Source organism: Emiliania huxleyi (assembly GCF_000372725.1).
Source record: "Emiliania huxleyi CCMP1516 unplaced genomic scaffold EMIHUscaffold_61, whole genome shotgun sequence".
Classification (NCBI taxonomy): domain Eukaryota; phylum Haptophyta; order Isochrysidales; family Noelaerhabdaceae; genus Emiliania; species Emiliania huxleyi.
In genome coordinates, this window is record NW_005197426.1 from 323,593 (window position 1) to 346,338 (window position 22,746).

Below are 22,746 nucleotides of genomic sequence, written 5' to 3' on the forward strand. Positions count from 1 at the left end.
GGCAGCTAGCCTGTGAGGAGGGCGTCCATAGACACCTCACTAGACCCCACACACGGTCTCGTCCGTGCCTCGCCGGCCGGAGAGATTGCTAGTTTGCTAGAGAGGTGGAGCAAGCCTGCTCTAGCCTCGCATGTTACTTCCTGTTGTGTCTGTTGTTTGTTGTGCCCTTGTTTGTTCTCTTGGCACCTTGGAGTGCTGGGGGGGGCGACAGGGAGGATGTGGCCTTGAGTTATGTGTACGCCTATACTCAGGGTGTGTGGCAGCCCGCTGGCTGTGTGTCTTGTGAGCCTGTTTGTGTCTTGTGTGTCGCTCGTGCGTGTCGTCATCATCTGTCTAGCGTCCACCCATACCGCGTTGGTGTCCAGTCCGAGCCTGGCTGTTCTTCACCTTTCTACCTAACCTAACCTAAAGTCGATAATTGAACACAACGCACTCTCGCAGGTGGTCGTCAGAAGACTCGTCCTTGCTCGAGGAGAGCTCGATAGACTATGCAGCCAGGATATGCAGCAAGGAGGGCGGAGCTGCGACGAAAGACGAAAGAAGCCGCGAGAACAAGGGAACGGCAGGCGGCGGCGGCGGCGCAGAACGAGGCAGAGGAGAGCGACGCGACAGAGGAAGAAGCGACAAGGGAGAGCACGACGAGAGGGGGCGACCGCGAGGTGGCACGAAGGTTGCAGCGAGAAGCGGCGAGATAATGCGAAGAGAGATAGGAAGAGGCGGACGCCCAAGGCGCAAGGGTGGGCGACGGCTAGCGCACCACACCCCTCTCCTTAAAATCCCTGTGTGGTGGCGGCGTGCCGTCGTCCCATCCCTCCCTTGGGTTGTCTGTTTTCTTTCTTTCTTTCTGCACTCTCGCAGGACGAGGCAGAGGAGAGCGACGCGACAGAGGAGGAAGCGACAGGAGGGAGAACGACGAGAGTGGGACGACCGCGAGGTGGCATGAAGGTTGCAGCGAGAATCGGCGAGGGAATGCGAAGGGCCAGTGAGTGGCCACTATACCACACAAACAACTCTAACACTCACACGAGATAGAAAGAGGCAGACGACCAAGGAAGGGTGGGCGACGACTAGCTCACCACACTCCTCTCCTTTAAAATCCCTGTGTGGTGGCGGCGTGCCGTCCTCCCATCCCTCCCTTGGGTTGTAAACAAAACAACTCTCTTGGGTTGTCTGCTGACTTTCTTTCTTTCTTTCTTCTCACATGACAAGCGATCCCACGACAGCGATTTGGAGAGAGAAAAAGCTGCTCGCTCGAACCGCGGCCGACTCTACCATCGCGGCCGCAGCTGTTGAGCTCTTCAGAAGACTGGTGCCTCATATGCTGCCTCCCTGCGGATGCTGCCGGCGAGCCTGGCGGTCCGCTGTACTACAAGGAAGTGCTGACTCGATTCTACCTCGAATTCTTCTACCCCCACGACACGGAACGCGAATGTGACAGGACCATCGGGTCCTTCAGCCACCAAAGTGAGATCACCCGAGAGCAGCTGAGCCTGCCTCTGGCCTCGCCTCCCTCTCCTTCAGGCATTCGTGGCATCCTATGGGTCGTCCAGAGTATCGACCTCTGGCGAGTCAGCCAGCCCCACTTTGAGGGCGCCATGAAGTACAGAGCGATCGCCACCTCGCTGGCCTCTCCGCAGGCCCCCCCCGACCGCGTCGAACTCATCGGCGCGGGCTCTCTCGGCTACGGGACCGGCCCCAGCTTCGGCTGAGGGCTGCCAAGCTGCCGAGCCCAAATCACTGTGAGAGTCGTGATTTCTTGTTGGTTTTCTAAAATCTCTCAGCGATTGTGGGGACTACACAGAGAGAGAGATTTTTGGACTACATGATCCGTCCGTACATGAAGGGTGGAGGGGCCCGTCCGCAGAGCTAGGCGGTGTGGGCGCCCTCCACGAAAACTCGCAGCTTGTGAGGAGTTCAGGCGCGGGCCCGAGCCCCTCGGCGCCACGAGTCTTTCTTGCCTCCCAGCCCTTGCGCTTTGAACTCTGTGGCGGGCCGGTCGACGGTCGACAGGACACCCAGCTCCAGGCCACCATGGCGGTCGCCGTCGCCGCTGCCCCGATCTCGCTCACCGACGAGGATCGCCAGATGACCGTCGAGCAGTACCTGAAGGCGGCCGCGTCGGAGCGTGCCGCTGCGCTCAAGCGGCACGGCGAGGAGCTCATCGAGCGGTACGATGCCGAGTTCAAGCGCGCCCGCAAGGTGCTGCGCGACGCCGCGGTCGAGGCGCAGGCGCGCTCGGCCGACGACAGCGAGCGCGACGACAGCGAGCGCGACGAGGTGCCTCGCAAAACCGCCACCACCTCCGAGCCGTCTGGCAGCAGCGAGCCGTCGGTGGACGCGTTTGCGCTGGTGGGGATTCGCGGCGTGCACCAGGGGAAGATCTTCAAGGTCGAGCCGGCGGCGGACAGGAAGACGTGGAGCATCGGTCGGACGGCGGACAACGACTTTTGCCTCAGCGGCGACGACGAGGTCTCGTCGGTGCACGCAAAGGTCTCCTTTGACCGGAAGCAGTTCAAGCTGCAGGCGCGCGAGGGAGAGCCCGCTGGGAGGGACCGAGCGGACCGTCGAGCCCGCGCCCGCCTCCCCTCCGGCAGGACCTCGGCTCGACCAACGGCACCTTCACCACCAACGGCTCTGGCGCGTCCTGCAAGCTCAAGTCGCGCAAGAACCACGTGCTCAAGGCGCCGCGATCCGCCCCGCCGCCCTGCCTCGCTCCCCGCCCCTCTCACCCCTCCCGCCGCCTCCCCCAGGTGGACCACCTCGTCTCCTTCGGAGGCGCGCCTCCCCGCACACACGCCGCCGCCCTCCGCATCAGCAGAGCCCTCACCAAGAGACGAGCCCTTCTGCCGCAGGGTCAACCTTCAAGTGGTGCTACCGTGCGTGGCGCTGCCCACCCCCGTGCCCGCGAAACCAGCGCCCCCTCGAGCCCCGCCCTTGCCTACCCTCCTCCCTCCCACAACTCGCCCATCCCCGCTGCAGACTCGGACGCTGTCGAGGTGACGGCACAGGCGGCGAAGATGGCGTCGCGAACGCAAAAGTGAGGCGCCCGGGGAGAGGCAGCAGTGCGCCGCTCGCGGCGAGGCTGCTGCCCCTGCCGAGCCCCAGCAGCAGAGAGAGCAGCAGAGAGAGCGTGCCCGTCTTCTCGTGGGAGAGACGCGCAACCTCAGCCTGCGCACAATGTGGCGATCGCGAGGGGAGTCGAGCTACAGCTAGCGTGCCGTCGTGCTGATTGTGATTGTGGTGGCCGGCACGCGCGTAAGGCGCGATCCGCGGCGGCGGATTTGGTCGTCGTGTGGCGCGCGCGCCCCGGCGCCCCGTCGTTACAGCTTTTTCGTCCCCGTACGTAGAGGTCAACATCTTGCACGTGTGCTCCCGTCCCTCAGAGATCGAGGCCGTACAGCTGTTGTGAGTAAGACTATCTCGGCGCGCCGAGATAAAGGTTAACTGTTGTGTATACATAGAGCGGCGCAACGTGCGCCGGCCGCCGCCGCCGAAGGTTTACACCGTCGCACGCGGGCCCTCATTCCCGACTACCCCTTCATGAGGGATTCGAGTTTGGCCCCAAACTCCGCCTCGCTGAGCCCGTCGACGACGACGACGGTCTCCTTTCCTCCCTCTGCGGCGGGAGGGGCGTGGGCGGCGTCATCGCAGCTGCGCCGGCGGGTGCTCTGTGCGTGTGTGGCGGGTGTGCGCACGGTATGCCGCCGTCAGCTTGGCCTGGATGCCTTGTGACTCGCGGAGCAGGATGGGCAAGCTGCTGTTGGCAGACTTGATCGCGCTGTACTGCTTCTTCCAAAAGTCCCTGCGAGCAGCGACGACGGTGCCGTGAAGAGCGGGGCATAGTTGGGAGGGGGAAACAGAGCAGTGCGGCGGTGACAGCGGCGACTGTGGGCGACGGGGCACCTGATGCCCTTCGAGGCGGGCGAGGTCTGGCACATGGCGACCCTGAGCTCCGTCAGGACTCCCATCGCTCCACACCTGCACCGAGCGCCACAAAAAGAAGAAAGAGCCGCGTGGCACTCCTGTAGCGGGTGGCGGCGTGCCGTCCCGTCCCGTCCTCCCATCCCTCCCTTGGGTTGTCTGTTTTCTTTCTTTCTTTACTAGCACACCTCAAGTGTCCCCCAAAACCCCGAGGAGTCACACAGTCCACCTGTGTGATGCACGCCCTGCGACAGCGCGGGGCGGCAGGGTGCGCACTGTGCCTCTGCAAAACAACAAACTGTGTGAGGTTGTTTGGTATAGCTTTAAATCTCTGCTAGCTCCCCGCGTCGCTGACGGACCGTTGCTGCTGCAGCAGGTGTGGCGGCGGCGGCCAATACCCGAGGCGGTCCTCCTCCGCCCTCACCTCGTCCACCCAGCCCGCCTTTGCTCGCGGGAAGCTGTCGGCGTACGGCACGTAGGGTTTGAGGTCGAGGACCGGGGTGCCGTCCAGCAAGTCGAGCCCCTCCACGGTCACCCTCAGCGCCGCCTCGTCCACCTCCACAACCTTGAGCGCCGACAGTGCGATCGGGTTGGGCCGATGCGGCGCCCTCGTGGCGAAGACGCCCTGCTTCGCGCGCCTCGGGCCACGCGGTGGCCGTACCAGCGGCTTCCAGCCTGCGTTGAGGTGCATGAGCGTGATCGCCCAGCAGTAATCGAAGCCAGCAAGACCTCGCAGCGTGTGATCGAGACCGGCGTCAGGCCGCAGCTCGATGCAGCCGCGCTGTGCTCCTCCGCCCGAGACCTGCGTCGTCACTGTCGGCTGCCGCGGCGTGCCGAAGCGCTCCTTGTAGGGGCTCCGAATGACACCGATCGGCGTGAGTGTGACGGGCGCCGCGGCGTGGTCAGCAAAGGCATCGGTGTACTCCAGCGGTGGCCGGAGCGAGCGTGGGTCGACCACGCCGGCGCGACACAGAAGTGGGAGGACGAGGCTGATACAGGCACGGTGTCCAGCCATAGCGACAGACCAGGCGCGCCGCGACCTGGCGTGACAGCTGGACACGTGGGGTTTTTTACACCGCTCTTTATACTCGTTTATTCACGAGGCGACCCCAGGGGAACCTGGGCTCTAGGTTTCCTAGTGGCGTGCTGTGAATAAACAGCGAAGAAGACGCCTAGGTTTTTTATCTCGCCGAGTCAACCCGAGCCTCCGGGAGACTGTCAGCTGTTTTCACAGCAGGCTGGAAGTACCTCGACAGCAACTGGAGAGAGAATTTTGCCGAGCGCGGAATTTGCGCGGGCAGAATTCTTTTGCAAAAGCATCACTGCGCGGCCATCGCAAGAGCCCCCGCTCTCGACCCCCCCCCCCCTCTACGTCCGAATGCGTGTCGCTGCTCGCGTCAGCATCGCACGCAGCCCCGATGGCGTCGCCCGCGGCGTAGGCGTGCGCCTGGCAAGCCGCACGCATGTGAGAGGGTGTGTGCACGCACATGCCGTCAGTCCCTCCCCGCCCCCCCCGCCTGCCAGCGGTGGGCCGTCCGTGTCCAATCTAGAGGCGCACTGGTAGTCGCTGCGCGATTGGATGACGTAAGGCGCCTCGCCAAAGTCGGCGGGCCGAGCAACAGTGAACTCTGCAGTTGTCCAGCGGTCGCCCGAGACGCGTGTGGAGGAGAAGCACTTCCACGCCACCTGTCCGGCCTATGGTGCATGCTGGCCGCCTTCCCACACTTGGGCGGTAGAGCCCCCCTCACCCACACACCGCGGCGTGCCTCGTGCGCCTGCGCCGACGCGTAGCCGTACCGAATCTCGAGAAACTCGCCTAGCAGAGAGCGCCAGGGAGGGTGCCCGGAGAGGTCGAATGATGCTCGATGCGTTGGGCTCCGGCGCACCACGGCTGCCGACGGTCTGGTATGTCTCGAGTATCCGCCCGCCGTTGACCTGTGAGGGAGTGGAAGCTGCTGGCGCAAAGGCAAGGTTGAGCGGCAGGAGCGGTTGTTTGTCAGCGGGGTGGGAAGGGCGGTACCTCGGAGATCAGTGGAGCGCCGCCGACAGCGAGGCAGCTCTCGGTAGAGACGAAGCCTGCGGCGAGCCTCTCGCCGGTGAGGGAACGCGGCCTTTGCCAAGACTAGACGGTGAGAGAATAGACAAACCTGCCGCCGTGTACTTCCATTTTAGCACTTCTCCCTCCAACGCAGTATAGCGGATCTTCTGGGCGGCGTTCAGCATTGCGGACCTCGCTAGCCAGCCCAGACCAGTGGCAGCGAGCATCTCGTCTCCGTTGACCTTGCCTTTGCACCTATTGCGCCAGGCTCGAGGTGAAGCTAAATGCCTCTACTATCCTTGTCCTTTTCGCATGAGCTCAACGCACCGCCACACGCCTCCTCGAAGCCTGCGAGACCGGCTTGCAGTTAGCTATGCGGCAGCAGGAGAAAAGGCAGGCTCTACTACCCGTCGAGCAGCAGGAGAAAAGGCAGACTACTACCCGTCGAGCACCTGTGGAACAACGACCTGAGCTCGAAGTCGTTGGGCCTCCGCACGGGCACCGCGCCTGTGCTCTCCTCGAGAGAGTGGAGAGCAGAGAGGAGCCCAACCTCCGTCGTCAGGCCCTGCTGCCACGCCTGCTCGCGCTCCCCTCTGCTATCACGCGGAGTCGACTCTGGAAACGACTGCTCATCCACTTCTGGGTCATCGTTATCGCTGCCACCATGCTCCCAGCGAGACGCCGCCCTCAGCCCATTGCCGCGCAACTCGATGGCTCCAGAAGTGGGTGAAGTCTGCGCAGGCAAGCAACCGCTGCGCGGCCCACTCAGGGCATGTGCCGCTGCCAGCGCCGCCGCCACGCCGCTGCCGCGCCGCGTTGCTCGTCGGAATGCAGACATATGTGTATCAGCCGACGAGAACTCGTGCGTCCCTACGCCTACGCGGATCTCTCTCTCTCTCGGGTTTCACAGATGGTTTCATTTGAGTCAACGGGCCGCGACGGCGACACGGGCCTCTAAGTACAACTCTCACACAGCTGGGCGTGTGTTGGGTGTGATGTGTTCTGCGACGACCGCGGTTGTTTTGTTTCAACCCTTTTCCTACACCCTGCTCCCTGGCTCAGTCAGTCAGTCAGTGTTACACACCTCCTAGCATGGAGGACGCGCCCACACGCACACACACGCTGCACACGATTGGCTCGGGAGCCGACACGAGGCACACTGTCACCGGCCGTAGCACTGGGTCCGGACTGCTGGACGCACAGCACACAGCTCACAGGCAGGACACAGCTCACGAGGTGGCGCTATGTAGTGGGGTTCTCAGGGACTGACACGGGAGAAGAAGGTGGAGCACAGGGACGGGGACACAGAACTCACGAACTGACCTCCCACCCCGCGCCGGGGGCGGTGGCGCACAAACAAGCTAAATAAAGATAGATTTTGTTTCACCGGCTGCCACGCCACAGCGATGTGGAGGACACATCGGGTGGGGGCACGCTGCGCAGCACGCCTGGGCGAAAGGACCGCTGCGAAAAACCGTCGGGTGCCCCGCAACAGCCTCGCTGGGCCAGAACGCAGAAGTGATAAGATCGGCCCGCGAGGTGGGGTGCTAGTATGAGACCGATACGTACGTCGCAGTTCACTAAGTTGCGCAGCGGCGGTTAGTAGCCACCGTACGTTACTCCTGAGAAAGGGTGCGGCGTCTCTGGTCTCTCGCTGCCTCCCACCTCATCGGATTCCGAATGGGTCGAACGGGAGTACTAAAACAGCAGCATGTTCTGGGTGGGAGGAACCCTTGGGGGGGACGCGGCGGTCTCTCTGGTTTCTGGTTTCTGGTTTTTCGATATAGCACACACCGGCATTATCCTCGCTACCCAACGCGGCCAAAGGATATCCACCTCGAGAACCTCGAGAACACCGGCAGCGGTGGCAGCGGTGGAAACGATGGGAGGGGTGGCGGCGGCGGTGGCGGTGGCGGCTGCGGCGCTGGGGAGGGCGGCGGCAGCGGCGGAAGCTCTGGGGAGGGCGGCGGCGCGGGCGGTGGCGAGGGAGGTGGTGGCGATGGCGGCGGCGGTGGCGATGGCGGAGGGGGCGGTGAGGGCGGCGGCAGCGACGGAGGGGGCGGTGAGGGCGGCGGCGGAGAGGGAGGCGGCGGCGGCGCGACCCTCGTCTTTACGAAGCACTTAGTGTCTCCGCCGCCCTCGCTGCGCTCGATTGGCGTGTCAAAGAGGTAGCACGGGTAGCCTCCTCGACGTGTGTCTCTGTCGCCGGAGAACTGGTAGCCGGTGCACCTAGCGCCGAGGCAAGGACGAGCCACTCGCACGGCGACGGAGGGCCTTTTTGAGAGCTGCCTTTCCAGCTATGCCTTCCGCATGTCTGACTAGCCGTGCGCTGGCTGTGCGGCAGGGGTGGCGCGTGGCCTCAGGGTGGCCTAGGGGGCGGCAGCGGCACCAGGTCCGCTCCGCGCACTCTCGCTGGCAGGGGATCTCGTCGTGCGGGGCCCCCATCATGCGCACTTCCCCCGCCGCATCCCTTCGCCGCCCGCCGGCGCAGACGCAGGCGCCATCGGAGCTGCCCGCAGGCGGAGGGCCTGCACCGGCGGGGGGGGGGGGGGTCGTGGGGGTCGGGGATGGGGTCGGCGCATTGTAGCCGGAGATAGGGCGCTGCCCTACGTGCGCTGCTCTGCACGGTGCGGGCGCTTCTACTCACCGAAGATGGCTGTCGGGAAGACAACGCGCGCGACGCGAACCGCGAGCGTCTCGGGCGGCGTGTAGCGTGACCAGTCGACGCCCTCCTTCTTGACCCAGCACTTTGCGGTCGGGTTGGGGCTTGTGCGGGCGATGCGCGTGCGGTGCAGCTCGCACTTTGGGTACCCTCCGGGGCGCGCGTGCTCGAAGGCGACGCAATCCGCCGCCGCGGCGCACTTGCTGCGGCACTGGTCCTGAGAGGGGCGTGTCCCGGGACGTGTCAGACACGTGTCCTGGGAGGGCGAGGACGGGCACTCGCTGCGGCGCTGCTCTCCTCGCTCAAGCCCCACGTCGTCGTCTGATCGCCCGGGCCGCCGCTCTCGGTGCGGCAAGCTCCGGCAGAGCGACCGCTCGACGGCGCACTCCACTCCCTCCGCCAGTCGGTGGCGGCCGCGCCGCTGCCCTCCGCCTTGCGTCGCTCGGCGGCGAGGCCGGGCGACCACCCCGCCTTTGCGTAGCAAGCCGCGCCCCACGCATCCGGCGACGGCTTGACGTGGGTCGCCTGATGCAAGAGAGATGTACTTCTTGCGGTGTGTGCGAGGGTTCGGTGAGTCGGCGGGTGGCGTGGTCTGTGGGCTAAGCGTTGCCGGATGGCTTCCATGGGAGAGGGCTCTGGGGGAAAGTGTCCTGGCTTACATCTCGGCTGCATCTCGGCTGCATCCCGCACCTCCTCGAGGTGCATCTCGCACGAGCTGCGCGCGCCGCGGTACTCCCACGCGGCGCACCTATCGGGATGCTCCAAGAAGGGTCCTAGAATGTTCCTAGCGAGCCGCGGTACATGCGGCGCACTCGGCGAAGATCGCGCAGAGGCGGGCGCAGCGGCGCGGGCCGGTGTCGGCGTCGGTGTTCGTGGCGACGCTGCCGCTGCAAAGGACGGCGCCGAGGCCGCAGGCGTCGTCGCCCTCTGCGTCGCGTGCCCGGTACACAAAGTGCATCTCGAAGTGAGGCGACCAGCCGACGCCGCGGCAGCCTCCGTTGACGCACTCGCCTGGCAGGAGGCACTGGCGCAGCCCTGGCTGGCAGCAGTCTGGAGGCTGGGGCGGCGGGAAGAGAATGAGGGGGGGGGCAGGAGCCATCGCAGAAGCCGCCGCAGAAGCCACCGCAGGAGCCACAGCAGAAGAGGTCGCACTCGCAGCAGCCGCAGAAGCAGCCGCAGGAGCAGCCGCAGAAGCAGCCGCAGGAGCAGCCGCAGGAGCAGCCGCAGGAGCAGCCGCAGGAGCAGCCACAGGAGCAGCCGCAGCAGAGGTCGCACTCGCAGCAGGAGCAGCCACCGCGGCCGCCGGCCCCTGCTGCAAGCTGCGCCGGTATGGCGGCGGCGTCTCGCAGCACTCTCTCATGGACCACTCCCACCGCGGGGCAGGGTGATAGAAGCCGGCGAACTGTGACATCCTCTGCCCCAGCTTCAGGGGCGGCATCGGCGGCATCGGCGGCGGAGGTGGAGAGAAAGGTGATGGCAGTGGGCGTGGCGGCTGCGGGGGCGGCCCTGGCGGCGGGGACGGAGCGGGCGCCGCGTACACGTCGTAGTCTCCATCCCGCTCGCACTTTGCCAGCACGATGTCTCGGATGAGCCAGCATCCAAAGGTGCGGCCCGGGCGCGTGGATACGAAGCCCTCGCACCCGGTGTGCGCCTTGCAGATGGCTGTGCAATCGGCAACGGAGCCGGCGGAGATGCCGCTGTCTCCGGCGCTCACGGCGCCGTGGTACCGATAGCAGTTGAGGCGCTCATATAGCGCCATGGTGAATGGGGGTGTCGGAGGGCTCGGCGGCGAGGCGAGCGTCGGAGGGCTCGGCGGCGAGGCGAGCGCCACGCGGCTCAAAGGGGCGCAGCCGCTGCACCCGATCGGAAACTCGTCTACGACCTTGGCGCAGGCGGCGAGCTCGGTGAGACCGCCGCCAGGCGTGGACTGGAGCCAGTCAATACGCGAGGCGCACGAGTGGCCTCCGACGATAGTGGCCAGGACCGTCGGGGTGCAGGACGGCGCGCAGGGCATTTAGAGACTGCCACGTGCAGATCGGAGACACGACGTTCTCTTCGACGGTGAGCAGAGACGCTGTATAGGAAAATAAAGAAAAACCAGCACTGGAGCGCGACACAACGGTGTCGGCGAGAGACTGCGAAGAGAGATAGGAAGAGGCGGACGCCCAAGGGTGGGCGACGGCTAGCGCATCACACCCCTCTCCTTATAAAATCCCTGTGTGGTGGCGGCGTGCCGTCTTCCTCCCTTGCGTTGCCTGTTTTCTTTCTTTCTTTTACGGTATCACAATGTGACGACCAAAACGATCTTGGGAGCCAGGGTGAGACAACAGGCCGGGGTGCCACACGGGGCACACCACAGGCGTATTCTAGAGGGGGGAAAGAAACGGGGAGTGAGGGGCCCCGCCACGAGAAGTGCGTTTTGGGGATGCAGAGCGTGCAAGGCAGCTAGGGATGAGGCCACAAAAGAGGCACGCGAGGCAAGGAGGAGAATCGGAGAACGGAGAGACTGGGACGACTGGACACAACGGAGGCGTGAACTCCGTGCACGACCCTGACTGCCAGCGCCGAGGCGGAGGACCCGGCTCTAGTGAAGAAAGCGGTCACGTGTAAAAGAAAGAAAGAAAGAAAACAGACAACCCAAGGGAGGGATGGGAGGACGGCACGCCGCCACCACACAGGGATTTTAAGGAGAGGTGTGTGGTGCTCACGTGTAAAAAGAAAGAAAGAAAACAGACAACCCAAGGGAGGGATGGGAGGACGGCACGCCGCCACGTGTAAATAAATAAATAAACAAAGAGTTGGACAAATACCAAATTCCAAATCGCAAACATAGAAACCCAAACACAGGCGGCGACGTGGCATACGAGCTCATAGGAGAAGGAGGCGGGCATAAAATAAATAAAACGGACATCCCAAGCTAGGGCTGGGTCGAGGACAGACACGTCCCCACCTTTGCAGGATTTTGCAAAAGCGAGGGGGGAGGGGGCGCATCGCGGCGCGGAGAGGCCGCCACGTGTATAAATAAATAAACACAACGGACACGCCAAACGAGGGGTGGGAGAAGGACAGGTTGTGGTGGCTTGGCCTCATAAAATTCTTTGCGGCACGCGAAACAGCCCCGAGCTCGGCCGGCAATCTGCCCGCGCGATGCACAGGCCGTGTCGCCTCGCGCGCCGGCGAGCACGGCCAGCTCTCCCAGCCTGGCGGCTGCCCCCAGCAGCCTGCGCTGTGCGGTGGCGGTCCGACACCTCGACCTTGCCGACCAGCTCGCAGTTGCGCTATCTCGACGAGGCGGAGCTGAAGAGCCTGCACGCTCGGCTCGAGAGCAGCCCTGACCTTGTCACGCCGCCGTGGCGCGAGTTCAAGGCTTCGTGGGAGGCCGCGGCTACGCCCGTCGATCGGCGGGTCCGTCCGATCTACGGCACGCTCACCCTCTCGTTTGTCGCGCAAGGCATCCAGTTCCCAGTGCTGCCTCAGCTCGCGAGGAGCCTCGAGCTCGGCACCGCCGACCTAGGGCTCATCGCCGCCACCACCGCGCTCGCGCGCCTCGTCTCCAACGCGCCCGCCGCCGCCGCTGCGGAGCGCTTTGGACGGCGGCCTTTGCTCATCGCGGGGCCGGCGACCGCAGCGGTGGGGATGGGGCTGCTTGCTTGCAGCGACTGCTTTTGGCACATGGTCGTCGCAAACACGTGCCTCGGCGCCGGTCTGGCCACCACGACCACCGCCGCGCAGCTCTACCTCGCCGACATCTCGACGCCGCGCAACCGCGCCGCGACGACGGCGCCTCTGCTGCAGTCTGCGCTGATCGGCTTTGCCGTCGGGCCGGCGGTGGGCGGCGTCCTGGCGCAGCACCTCGGCTTCAGCCTCCCCTTCGCCGCCTGCGCCACCGGCCTGCTCGGCTCGTCCCTCGCGAGCGCGCTGCTGCTGCCGGAGACGCTGCACGAGGCAGCCTCGAGACCTCGCGACATGCGCGACCTCGAGGCGGCGCCGCGCAGCGAGCAGCAGCAGCAGCAGGGGCAGGGGCAGGGGCAGGGGCAGGGGCAGCAGGGGCAGGGGCAGGGGCAGGGGCAGGGGCAGGGGCAGGGGCAGCAGGGGCAGGGGCAGGAGCAGGAGCAGCCCGCCTCGGCGGAAGTGACTTGGCGACTGCTGCGGCGGCCCGCCCTGCAGGGCATCGGCGCCGTCGTCTTCATGAATGGCTTCGCGCAGGGCGCCTGCCCCGTCAGGCTGGCCTCCCCTTCCTGGAAGCTTCCGTGAAGCCTCTCAGCCCTTCCCAACAGGCGCCTTCCCGGTGACGCTCGTCCTCTTCGCGACGGAGAACGTCGGCATGGACTCCGCCTCGGTCGGGGGGAGGGGGTGCTCACTGCGACCATCTCCTCTTCACCGTCACTCATCAGCACCTGTGATTAGGTTGGAGGAATGCTCACCGCAAATGTGGCGCTGATGGTCCTGCTCACTGCGCCCGCGACGCGGCTGAGCGACGCGGCGCGCTCCCGCAAGTCGATCATGGTGCCCGCCCTCGCCGCCGCCGCCGTCTGCACCGGCCTCCAGTCGCTCGCCGCCACGCCGTGGAGCTACGCGGCGCTGGTCGGGCTGGGCGGCTCCGCGAGCGCCTTTTCGATGCCGAGCATCTCGCCCATCATCCTCGACTCGGTGGCGGAGGAGGAGCGGGCGCGCGCCCTCGCCGGGCGGCAGATGGTGCAGGATTCCGGCGCGCTGCTCGGCGCGAGCGGCATGGGCCTCGTCGCGAGCGTGCTCGGCATCCCGGCGGCGATGCAGACTGTGGCGGCGCTGCAGCTCGCCTCGGTTGCCATCTTCGCGCTGCGCGTCCCTTCTCGCCCCGCCGAGGCGCTGCGCGAGTGCGAGGCGAGGCGGAGGAGGGAGCAGCGGAGAGACCAGTCGGCTGCGAGGGGGCGCGGCGATTGAGCGGACGCGTTCAGGGAGTGGCCAGCTCGCGCAGCCTCGGTACCATAGTTGCACGCGGGGGCCTTGTTGATGTTGTTGATTGTTTGTGTTTGAGAGATTTTTTGTGTCCACCTCGAATCGCGACAGCCTGTATTATTGAAAAAATAGTACCGTGCGACGACGACGACCCGCGTGTGCGGTTTATGAGCGGGCCTTTTTGTGCACTTGCCAACAAAATGCGCAGAGTCCAGAGACGGAGCCCGACTCGCTGCTTATTGCTTTCTGCTAGTGCAGCTAGCACGCCCCCCGGCGGCAGCCGAGGGAGCGGAAGGTGAACGAGTAGCGGTGCGGCGCCGCAGCGGGGTGCGCCTCGACGGCGTGCCTCAAATCGTACCTCGCCATCCCGCCCATGACGTAGAGCGAGCGCGGCGGCAAGTGCACGCGCTGCACGTTGGGCGCCCGGGCCGCGCCCTCGCGCACGCCTCCCGCGCCGCTCGTCGCGCCGAGCAGCAGGGTGGCGGGGGCGCCGACGGAGACGCCTGCGATCATCTCGTCGTACTCGCGCCGGTGGTCGAAGTGGAAGCCTGACGCCATGCGCTCGCGGTGAGGGCCCGACGGCGGGTGCGTGTCGCGAGGAGAGGGGGCGGCGGCGCCAAGGGACTGGCCTCCGATGTACCGCTGGACGTAGCACTGCCCAAAGGGCGGCTGCTCGGCAGGGTCGAGGCAAGCGAAGGGCCACGGCCGACCTCGCACGCGGGCGAGCACCTGCGCGGGGGGGCGGGAGGTGGGGAAGAAGGGGCGAGGGGGGGGAGGGGAGGGGGAGGGGAGGGGGGGGGGAGGGGAGGGGAGGGGAGGGGAGGGGGTGGAGGGGGGAGGCGCCTTCTCCCCGAGAGCGGCGAGGACCGGAGGCAGCGGCTCGGAGCGGAGCACCTTTTGGCATTCGTGATCGTGATTGGTGCGGCGTCGACCGACGAGGTCTCGGTGAGAGGAGGCCCCGAGGTCTCGGTGAGAGGAGGCCCCGAGGGCTCGGTGAGAGGAGGCCCCGAGGTCTCGGTGAGAGGAGGCCCCGAGGGCTCGGGTTGACTCTGGTGGGGCGGGGCACCTTGTAGCTCTCTCCAAGAGTGACTCCGAAGCAGCGGCGCACGCCGCCGTCCACCGACCCGACCCGAGGCTCCCACTCGTCGAGGCTGTCGCACCTGGCGGGCGGGAGTGGGTGAGGGTGAGGCGGCTGTGCAGGAGGAGGGTCGGCAGCCCAGTCCCTATCCCTCACCAGGCCAGCAGCTGCGCCTCCTCGGGCAGAGACAAAAACTCGTGCTGCGCCTCGAAGCAAAAGAGGCGCAGGTCGGCGCCTGCGGGCGGAGGCGGGCGAGGCGGGCCAGGCGGGTGAGGCGGGGGGGCGAGGGGCGAGGAGGAGGGAGGGGGGGGGGGGGGGGTTGCCGGAGAGGTGCCTCCTCGCCGACTCGTACCGCGCGAGCGCAGCACCGCCGACCAACGCACTGCTGCTGTCGCCGCCGCCGCCGCCGCCGCCACCAGCGGCGCCGCCGACACCATCACCGACGCCGCTGCTGCCACCGCCATTACCGCCGCTGCTGCTGCCGCCATCGCCGCCACCGTCGCCGCTGCCACTGCGGCTGCTGCAGCTGCCATCGCCGCCGCCGCTCCCACCGTCGCTGCCGCCACCATCGCCGCCGTCACCATCGCCGCCACCGCCGCCGCCTCCACCGCCGCCGCCAGCGCTGCCAGCCTCTGAGCGGAAGATTTGCTCTCGGGGCATAAAGTTGAAGCGGAAGCGGAAGGCTCGCGCCACGCCCGCAGCGTCTTCCTCACTCATCGCCTCGCCTGCCTCCGGCCAGTCTAGCCGCCTCCGCGCGCCCTTTGCGGCGGGGCCTGCGGCGGGGCAGCGCCTCTTCCTGGGCCGGCTGGCCGCAGCTTCGAAGGGAGGGAGGAGGAGCGGGTCGGTGTGCGCGACTCGTGGCGGGCTGGCAGGCGGCTGCGGCTCGATCTGCTCCCGCAGCGCCAGGCGAGTGGCGTCGGAGAGAGGAGAGAGGCCGGGGAGGCCGCGGTGAGGGACGGGAGAAGGCAGTGCGAGGACTGCGCCAATCACATGCCGCACCGGGCCCGTCGCCCACGGCTCGGCGGCCGTCCCGGCGCACCCCTCAGCGCTGGCCACGCCGTCGACGCGGATGAGGCCGGCGATGGCGCCGGCCGGCGGCAGATCGGCCGCGGGAGGGAGCCGCGCCAGGCGGGCCTCCAGCCTTTTCCGCGTCTCGGCGTTGAGAGATCCGAGGCCGGTGTGGAGCCCATACCAACCGGGAGAGAGGCGGAAGGGACGGTTCTCCACGGTCTTTATGCCGGCCAGGATGGCCCACGAATAGAGCGCTCCTCGCATCGTGATGGCGTGCGTGGTGGCGGCCGGGTCGGTGGCTCCGGTTGGCAGTGGCCGCGGTGGCGGAGAGGGAGTGACGCACTCGGGCAGAGGCTCGGGCGAGATGACCTGCATTTTTGCCTGTGGCCTGTCGCGCCGCGCGGCCTGCTATCGTGGCCCGGGAATTCTTACGGTGATAGTACTAGCACGCGCCAGTTCGCACCTGTGTCGAGCCTGTCTGCTGTGAGCCGGAGTTGTTTTGTTTAAATTCTTCTGGGTTGATTGGGAGGGGGGTCGGCACTGGCGAGGTACTCCCACGCCTCTCGGGGTTTTTGTCTGGCCGAGTCTGCTGGGGCGAGCCTCGGCGAGACTGCGTCAGCTGTTCCCACAGCAGGCTGGAAGTACCTCGCCAGGGTCGGCCGGAGGAGTACGCCGGCCTCTTCGACGGCCCATAAGGGGCCGTCGCCTACCGTGCCTTTTGTAGTGCCAGTCCGAGCCAGTCTGCTGTAGAGGGGCTTCTATAGTAAAATTCTCACCTTCAGCTCACTGTTCTTCACCTTTCTACCTATAAGCACACTGACGTGACAAGGGCGTGGCGCAGACTAGCATACACACCGGCACACCACCGGAGCCGCCTAAGCGACTCCCTCCGTTAAGTCTTAAGAACGGCAATGCATTCTGCACAATGCCGCTCTCCCTGCGCTGATGGGGGGGTCGCCGCCCCTGACGTCGCTGGTGAGTCTGAGTGTGGTGTCCGCGCTAAAGTAGTCCTGGTGTCTGGCCAGTGCCACGCCCACGGGCCACCGTGCATGAAAAGGTTACGCGTGTGATGTGGCCACGCGCGACACGAAACCCATATACGACAACGCTCCAACATCCGGCCTCCGAGTCAATCCGACACTCGAAGCCAACCCTTGCGGTTGATCCTGCTGCAGCTGAGCGCAACCACGGCGAGCGTGGTGGCCATGCTCGTCGCCGCGAAGGCGAAGAGCAGCGGCGGCTCGGACGGGCTGGGCCGGTAGAGCCACAGCGTCGCGTGCGTGTCGCGCGGCCAGTTGGACTCGGTCCACAGCGCGTCGGTCCCGTTTGCGACGGCGGCCTCGTCGACCAGCCGGAAGATGCCCGCCTCCGCGTCGTACTCGAGGGAGGGCGAGACCGCGTCGTGGGTCAGCACCGTCGGCTCGCACAGCGGCGAGCCCTCCTCCGCCGTCCCGGACGCGCCCGGGAACAGGGAGCGCCTCGGCTCTGCGGGGCAGAGCGGCGCCAGCGCGGCGCGCAGAAAGGCGGCGGCGAACTTTGCGGTGCCGGAGGCGGCCAGCTCGCCGCGGAGCGGGAGGAAGGCGCTCGTGTAGCGCGAGGTTGGCGGCTCGACCTCGAGCTGCGTCGCGGTTGCGCAGCGCGGGTCGGTGAGGAAGCAGCCCAGCAGCTCCTGGCGAGAGGGGGGGGGGGGGGGAGGTGAGAGAGCCCGGACCCCTCTCCCCCTCCCCTTCCCCGGCGGAGGGAAGGGCTGCGCGCTTCGCCAGCAGCGATGATGATTCGCCCAATCTCCGCTCCTCTCTCGGCTGCTCCAGTCCACTCGGCGCTCCTCGACCAGCGAGCAGTTCGGCGCCGGCGACCCTTCCCCTCCCGCCAGCCGCCACCAGGCGGCCGCTGCGACTGCAGACGCCTCGCACACGAGAGAGGCGTCGATGCCTTCGAGCGTGTCGAAGCGAGAGCCGTACCTGGTACCAGGGGCGGGGGCGGTACCAGCGAGGCGTCGCCGCCGAGAGTCCAGTGCATGGTGTGTGTGCTTGTGTTTGTGTGTGTGTGTGTGTGTGCGCGCGCGCGCGCGGTGTGTGCGAGTGTGTGTGTGTGTGTGTCTGTCTGTCTGTCTGTCTGTGTTGTGTGTGTGATGTGTGTGATGTGTGTGATGTGTGTTGTGTAGTGTGCTTGTGCTCACGGGTCTGCCCTGGCGCACCGTCCGCCGCCGCGCCTCTCCGCGTCGTAGTCTGCCAAGGTGCCAAGCGAGGGACACCTGTTCACAGCTGCACGTGTGAAGAGACGCTGCTCACACTTCTCACACTCACACGGCACGTGCGGAGGAGCACCCGCTCCCGCCCGCCCCAGAGGCGGAGGCGGAGGAGGAGGCGGAGGAGGCGGCGAGGGAGGCGGCGAGGGAGGCGGCGGCGCCAGGAGGCAAGCCCGCGCTGCTCGCCTCCCTCACCTCGACGCGGGCCCCTCGCTCGCGCGCCGCCTCGCGCACCGCTCCGCCGACGCCGCCTCCGGCCTCCAGGTCGGGCGCACACGCCGCCGCGGGAGAGTGCAAGAAGAGCCGCGCCGGGCCGCCCGCCCCGCCGCCCCCGCGCGAGCCGAGCGGCCCCAGCTCGAGCAGCGCCGCCACGCCGCCCGCCGCCCCGCCCGCCGCCCCGCCCGCCGCCCGGAGGGCAGCGAACCGCAGGTCGGGCTTGTACGGCGAAGCGCACGAGGGAGGGGGACCGAGCGGGTGCGGCGCGGCGCTCTGCGGCGCCGCCCCCTCCTCGCGGCTCCGGTTGTCGCAGCGGAACGTCTCCACGTCGCCGAAGAAGCGGCGCGATCCGATCTGCCCGTACGCTTCCCCGGTGAAGAGGGCGAACGCCGGCGTGCGGGGCAGCGCCTCGAGCTGCTCTGCGCTGCCGGCGAGGCGAGCGACGGAGGCGACCGCAGCGAGGAGGGCGACGGTGCCAGAGACGGCCGCCTCCGCCCCCGCGGCGTGCTCGTGGAAGAAGGCGGCGGCGTCGAGCGACGCAGTCAGCATCACGGCTGGCTTGTCCTTCGCCGGCGGCGACTGCGCGGCGGTGCGTGGCGGCAGGGCGCCCCACACGCTCTGCCCTCCGAGAGGGAGGCAGCTCCCCTCGGCGAGGCAGCTGAGCGAGTCGCCCGTCGCGAACATCGGGTACTTGAGCTCGAGAAGCGGCGAGCCGCCAGCGCGCACCGCGCCCAGCAGCGCGGCGCTCTCTCCGGCGCTCAGCAGGACGACGCCGAAGTCAAACGAGTCGCGCGATAGGCCGCTCCCGGAGGGGTTGAGCACCGTGCCGCCGGGCCCAGGCCCGCCGCCCTCGCTCGCGGGCTCGGGCGACGCCCACCCGCGCGGCATCCCCTCCGAGTGCAGCACGGCCACGCCGCGCAGCAGGCCACCGAGACGTTGCCGCAGCGAGTGCATCACGCTGGCCTCAAAGAGCTCGGCTGATAGGGCGACCGAGACCGGTTCGGTCGCATTCAGGACCCGCGCGAGCGCCTCGCGGCTCTCGACGGCGACGAGTGGCGCGATTGCGCCACCTGCGGGCGTTGCGCAGCCCGAGGGTCCGTCGGCAGAGAGCAGCCGGACACACGGGTCCGCACGGGTCAACTTGACGAACTGAGCGGACTCACGGCCCTTCGCCGCCGCCGTCGAGAAAAGAAGCAGCGAGAGCAGCGCGATGGGCGCGTGGAACATGCCCTGCGCACTGGGCTTGTTGCGCGGCGACCGCGACAACCTTAATCAAAGAATTTTTCTCCGCAACGATGTGTCTTTTACTTCCCACCCTTCCACTTCTCATAACAACGTCCGACCCAAAGGCTCGGCGCCGGGCACCACTCAGGAGATGAAATCTGCCCGTGAGCTGTGTGGCCTGAGAGAGAGAGATTTTCTGTGACCTGTGAATGAAGGTCGGGGCCACAGTCGAGAGCTGGGACGGTGCTTGTCTCTCAACTCGTTCGTTCACAACTGGGGTTTCCAGCCCCAGGCTGCTGCATAATCGGATCGGAAGCTGGATGCGCCCGCCGCCCCGGTAACGTACGCAAACTCTTGGGCTGCCACTCACACGACATTCGGTTTGACGCCGTCCGTGCTCCCAGCTGCTGCATGCGAGGCCTAGGCGCCCTGCCGCTCCTCGTATCGTCCCTGGCGGCGGATGTCCACGCCTCCGCGGGCCTTGAGATGCCAAGGAGGGCGCGAGTCCGCCGTTCCGCCACCCATGCGGACCAGGTCGACCAACAAGGCGAGCGCTATGAGGATCAGGACTTTGAGGGCGCAATCAGAGTCAACACAGCGGACACTGATGGCCGTTCTGACCACAGCGAGCACTGCACAGCGTGGGCGGCTGCTGGGGAGTGCGATGTCAACCCGGACTTCATGTGTGCACACCCTCGCCAGCAAATGCCCACCATCCCATTCGCTGCACTCGCTCTCAACCTCTCGGCTCGCACTCATTCTCTAGCATTCCCCGCTCTGGCTCCATCGGTGCTTGCAGGTGTCTTGAGTGTGCTACTTCCTGTGACTCTTGTGACGGCGGCAGCGAGGTCCCGCCAACAGCGCTGATGGCAGAGGCAGGTGGGGCGGCGGCCGAGGCAGCCAGGTTGGCAGCCGTGGAAGAGGAAGCGTGGGAAGCCTTGGAGGCTGCACAGGCGGAGGAGGCTGCGGAGGACGCCAGGGCAGAGGCCGCTGTGGCAGAGGCTGCAGCCGCCGAGGCTGTGGCGGCTGGATCGATCGCCGTGTACCTTCACGACGGCCACATCCCGCGCGAGCTGGTTGAAAAGTGGCGGAGGAAGGTAGAGTGGTGGGCCGCCGTCAACAGCGCGTCCACGGTCTCCTTCATCTCACTGACGCTTTGTAAGCGGCTGTCCCTCTTCATTGACCGCACCTCACAGAAGAGGGCCAGCCTCGAGTGGGAAGGGACCGAGGAGGCGGTGGCGCCAGTCGGCGAGGCGGAGCTGGGCGTCACGATTCGTCGCAACAGCGAGGAGACCTGGATGGACGAGACGGTCCGCTTGCGAGTCCTGGTCCTTGCCGTCGACGACGAGGACGACCCTTCTCGCCAGCTCCAGCTCGGACTCGACTTTCTCCGCGTGTGTAGCGGCGAGGTCTACCTCACGACACTGGAAGGCTACGAGCGCCGCTCGGTGCGCGGGGTCTCCCTGCTGGCTCACCATCCGGCGGGAGGGGCAGGTGTTCGATCGCTTGGGCCACGCAAGTTCGCCTTCTCCGTCGGAGTCGGCACTGCCGAGGTCGCCCTGCTCCCACTGCCGGCCGCCCCGCTCGCTCTGCGCTTCAAAGCGGAGCCACCTCTGGAGACGCCGACTCGAAGCCAGGCGACGCCGCCACCCGCACGACCGGACGGCGGCGGCGGCGAGCTGCCGCACGAGTGGGCCATGCTTCTAACCTCGCTGGCGCCGTTGGTGCGGCAGTATGAGTGGCTACCGGCCACACGCCTGCCTGAAACGCTGCTCTTTGCATCCCTGGTGTCGCTGGCGGTGGGCATGATCACTTGGTTGGTGGTCTGCTCCTCGAGCAAGGTGCTGCTCGTTCGACCTCTGCAGCCGACTAGGCAGCCTGTGGCCGCGCACCGGAGACGGCACAAGCCGCGCAGGCCAAGGGCGGTCCCGCCCGAGCCAGAGTGGTGGCTCGCGCTGGCGGAGTTCCACGCCGACCTCGAGGCAGCGGCAAGGGAAGAGTGCCTCTCGTTCCTCTGCTCCATCACGGGCGAGATGATGCGCCACCCTGCGATGATTGTCGTGCGTGGCGTTGCGTCGCACAGCTTCGAGCAGGTCGCCATTCGGCATTGGCTCGACGACGGCGGCGCGACCAACCCGGCCACCGGAGAGGAGCTGCCACGGGGGGGCGCGTCTGTCATCCTCAACAGCCAGATGCAGCGCGAGATCCGGTCGTGGTGCGAGGCCAGAGTGGCCGGCTGGAGGAGAGAGCTCGAGGAGGCGCCGTGCGAGCGGGAGCGGCCCGCCGAGCGGCCCCGCGTCCACATCTTTGTGGACGACGCGAACATCTTTGGCCGGACGTCGCAGTCCCTCTTCTCGATCGCGCAGCTCGCGGCTTGCGTCGAGCGCGGCCGCGATGTCGAGGAGCGCGTCGTCATTGGGTCAGGGACGAGCGAGCGGGCGCGCGGGCTGTGGGAGCAGCAGGGCTACCGCGTCGACACCGACCCGCGGCCGGGAAGGCAGCGTTTCGTCGACGAAGCGCTGCACGCCCGGCTCATGCAGACGGCGACCAAGAGCTTCGGCCCGCCGAGGACCATCGCGCTCGTCACCGGAGATGGCAACCGGAACGAAGGCCGCACGTCCTTTCCCGCATGCATCGAGATTGCGCTCAAGCACGGCTGGCGCGTCGAGCTCCACACGTGGCGCGCCACCATGAACCGCATCTACCACCAGTTTGAGGGCGAGTACGGCTCCTTCTTCCGCATACACTTTTTGGACACGCTACTCCGCGCCGCGAGTCGGTGAGGCGCGCAGTCACAGTGCCGAGGGCCTCAACGTATGCTGACGGCTGACGCACGCTCTCGTGCGCGAGGAGTGGGGATGCGAGGGGAGCGCCTAGCTCACAGTGAGAATGAGATTGACTGGCGCGGCATGTGCACGGGCATGTTAAGATCCGAACGCCCTCACCTGTGTAGTTTCCCTTCTGTTCACGTTCGCCGTGCGAGCCTGGCTCGCGCTGCGATATAGGGTTCACGGCAGAGAGTCAGTGGGCTGTTCTCGGCTCCGTTTCTCGGCTATCTGCGGCTCCCGGCTCGCGTGTCACGCGCCCCAGAGCCGTACGGCAAGAGAGGCGCGCGAGCCACCAAGAAGGCACTCCGACTCGCTTTGATTTCCGTGAGGCAACTGGTATCCCGCACCACTTTTTGATTAGTTCAGGCCTAGGGTTTGATTAGCCAAAAACTCCCATACCGGTAAATATTCAACACTGGGTTGTTGCACGAGTAGAGTATATGGGCCAAAAGCGTCGAAAATGTCCGAAAAAAGCGTGTCTCGAGTTTGTTGCAGCTCCGCAGCCTGCGCGCGCTGCCGGGACGCACCGCTTGCTGGATCTGTGCACTCCCTGGGTCCCAGGGAGTGCACATATCCAACAGG

At 66.6% G+C, this 22,746-nt stretch overlaps 6 protein-coding genes across 6 annotated transcripts; 3 read left to right on the top strand and 3 right to left on the bottom strand.

Moving 5' to 3' along the window:
- Nucleotides 1-2,031: 2,031 nt before the first annotated feature.
- On the top strand, nucleotides 2,032-3,041 carry EMIHUDRAFT_214470 (hypothetical protein; the record flags this gene model as incomplete). Its single annotated transcript, XM_005763987.1, has 4 exons — nucleotides 2,032-2,478; nucleotides 2,595-2,672; nucleotides 2,816-2,876; nucleotides 2,980-3,041. 4 exons carry the CDS (start codon nucleotides 2,032-2,034, stop codon nucleotides 3,039-3,041), a joined length of 648 nt encoding a protein of 215 aa, XP_005764044.1.
- Nucleotides 3,042-3,326: 285 nt separating this feature from the next.
- On the bottom strand, nucleotides 3,327-4,936 carry EMIHUDRAFT_452401 (hypothetical protein; the record flags this gene model as incomplete). The annotated part of the gene is made up of 4 exons (XM_005763988.1): nucleotides 3,327-3,616; nucleotides 3,696-3,802; nucleotides 3,904-3,945; nucleotides 4,281-4,936. The coding sequence occupies 4 exons, from the start codon at nucleotides 4,934-4,936 to the stop codon at nucleotides 3,531-3,533; spliced, it is 891 nt and encodes a 296-aa protein (XP_005764045.1). The 3' UTR covers nucleotides 3,327-3,530.
- Nucleotides 4,937-11,768: 6,832 nt separating this feature from the next.
- Nucleotides 11,769-13,544, top strand: EMIHUDRAFT_214474 (hypothetical protein; the record flags this gene model as incomplete). Its single annotated transcript, XM_005763989.1, has 3 exons — nucleotides 11,769-12,523; nucleotides 12,867-12,960; nucleotides 13,029-13,544. The coding sequence occupies 3 exons, from the start codon at nucleotides 11,769-11,771 to the stop codon at nucleotides 13,542-13,544; spliced, it is 1,365 nt and encodes a 454-aa protein (XP_005764046.1).
- Nucleotides 13,545-13,817: 273 nt separating this feature from the next.
- EMIHUDRAFT_214475 (hypothetical protein) lies at nucleotides 13,818-16,023 on the bottom strand (the record flags this gene model as incomplete). Its single annotated transcript, XM_005763990.1, has 5 exons — nucleotides 13,818-14,228; nucleotides 14,626-14,719; nucleotides 14,794-14,872; nucleotides 15,351-15,396; nucleotides 15,628-16,023. 5 exons carry the CDS (start codon nucleotides 16,021-16,023, stop codon nucleotides 13,818-13,820), a joined length of 1,026 nt encoding a protein of 341 aa, XP_005764047.1.
- Nucleotides 16,024-16,777: 754 nt separating this feature from the next.
- EMIHUDRAFT_214476 (hypothetical protein) lies at nucleotides 16,778-19,339 on the bottom strand (the record flags this gene model as incomplete). The annotated part of the gene is made up of 5 exons (XM_005763991.1): nucleotides 16,778-17,317; nucleotides 17,465-17,609; nucleotides 17,846-17,902; nucleotides 18,092-18,154; nucleotides 18,321-19,339. 5 exons carry the CDS (start codon nucleotides 19,337-19,339, stop codon nucleotides 16,778-16,780), a joined length of 1,824 nt encoding a protein of 607 aa, XP_005764048.1.
- A 408-nt stretch (nucleotides 19,340-19,747) lies between these two features.
- On the top strand, nucleotides 19,748-22,119 carry EMIHUDRAFT_214477 (hypothetical protein; the record flags this gene model as incomplete). The annotated part of the gene is made up of 2 exons (XM_005763992.1): nucleotides 19,748-20,125; nucleotides 20,410-22,119. The coding sequence occupies 2 exons, from the start codon at nucleotides 19,748-19,750 to the stop codon at nucleotides 22,117-22,119; spliced, it is 2,088 nt and encodes a 695-aa protein (XP_005764049.1).
- Nucleotides 22,120-22,746: the final 627 nt, after the last annotated feature.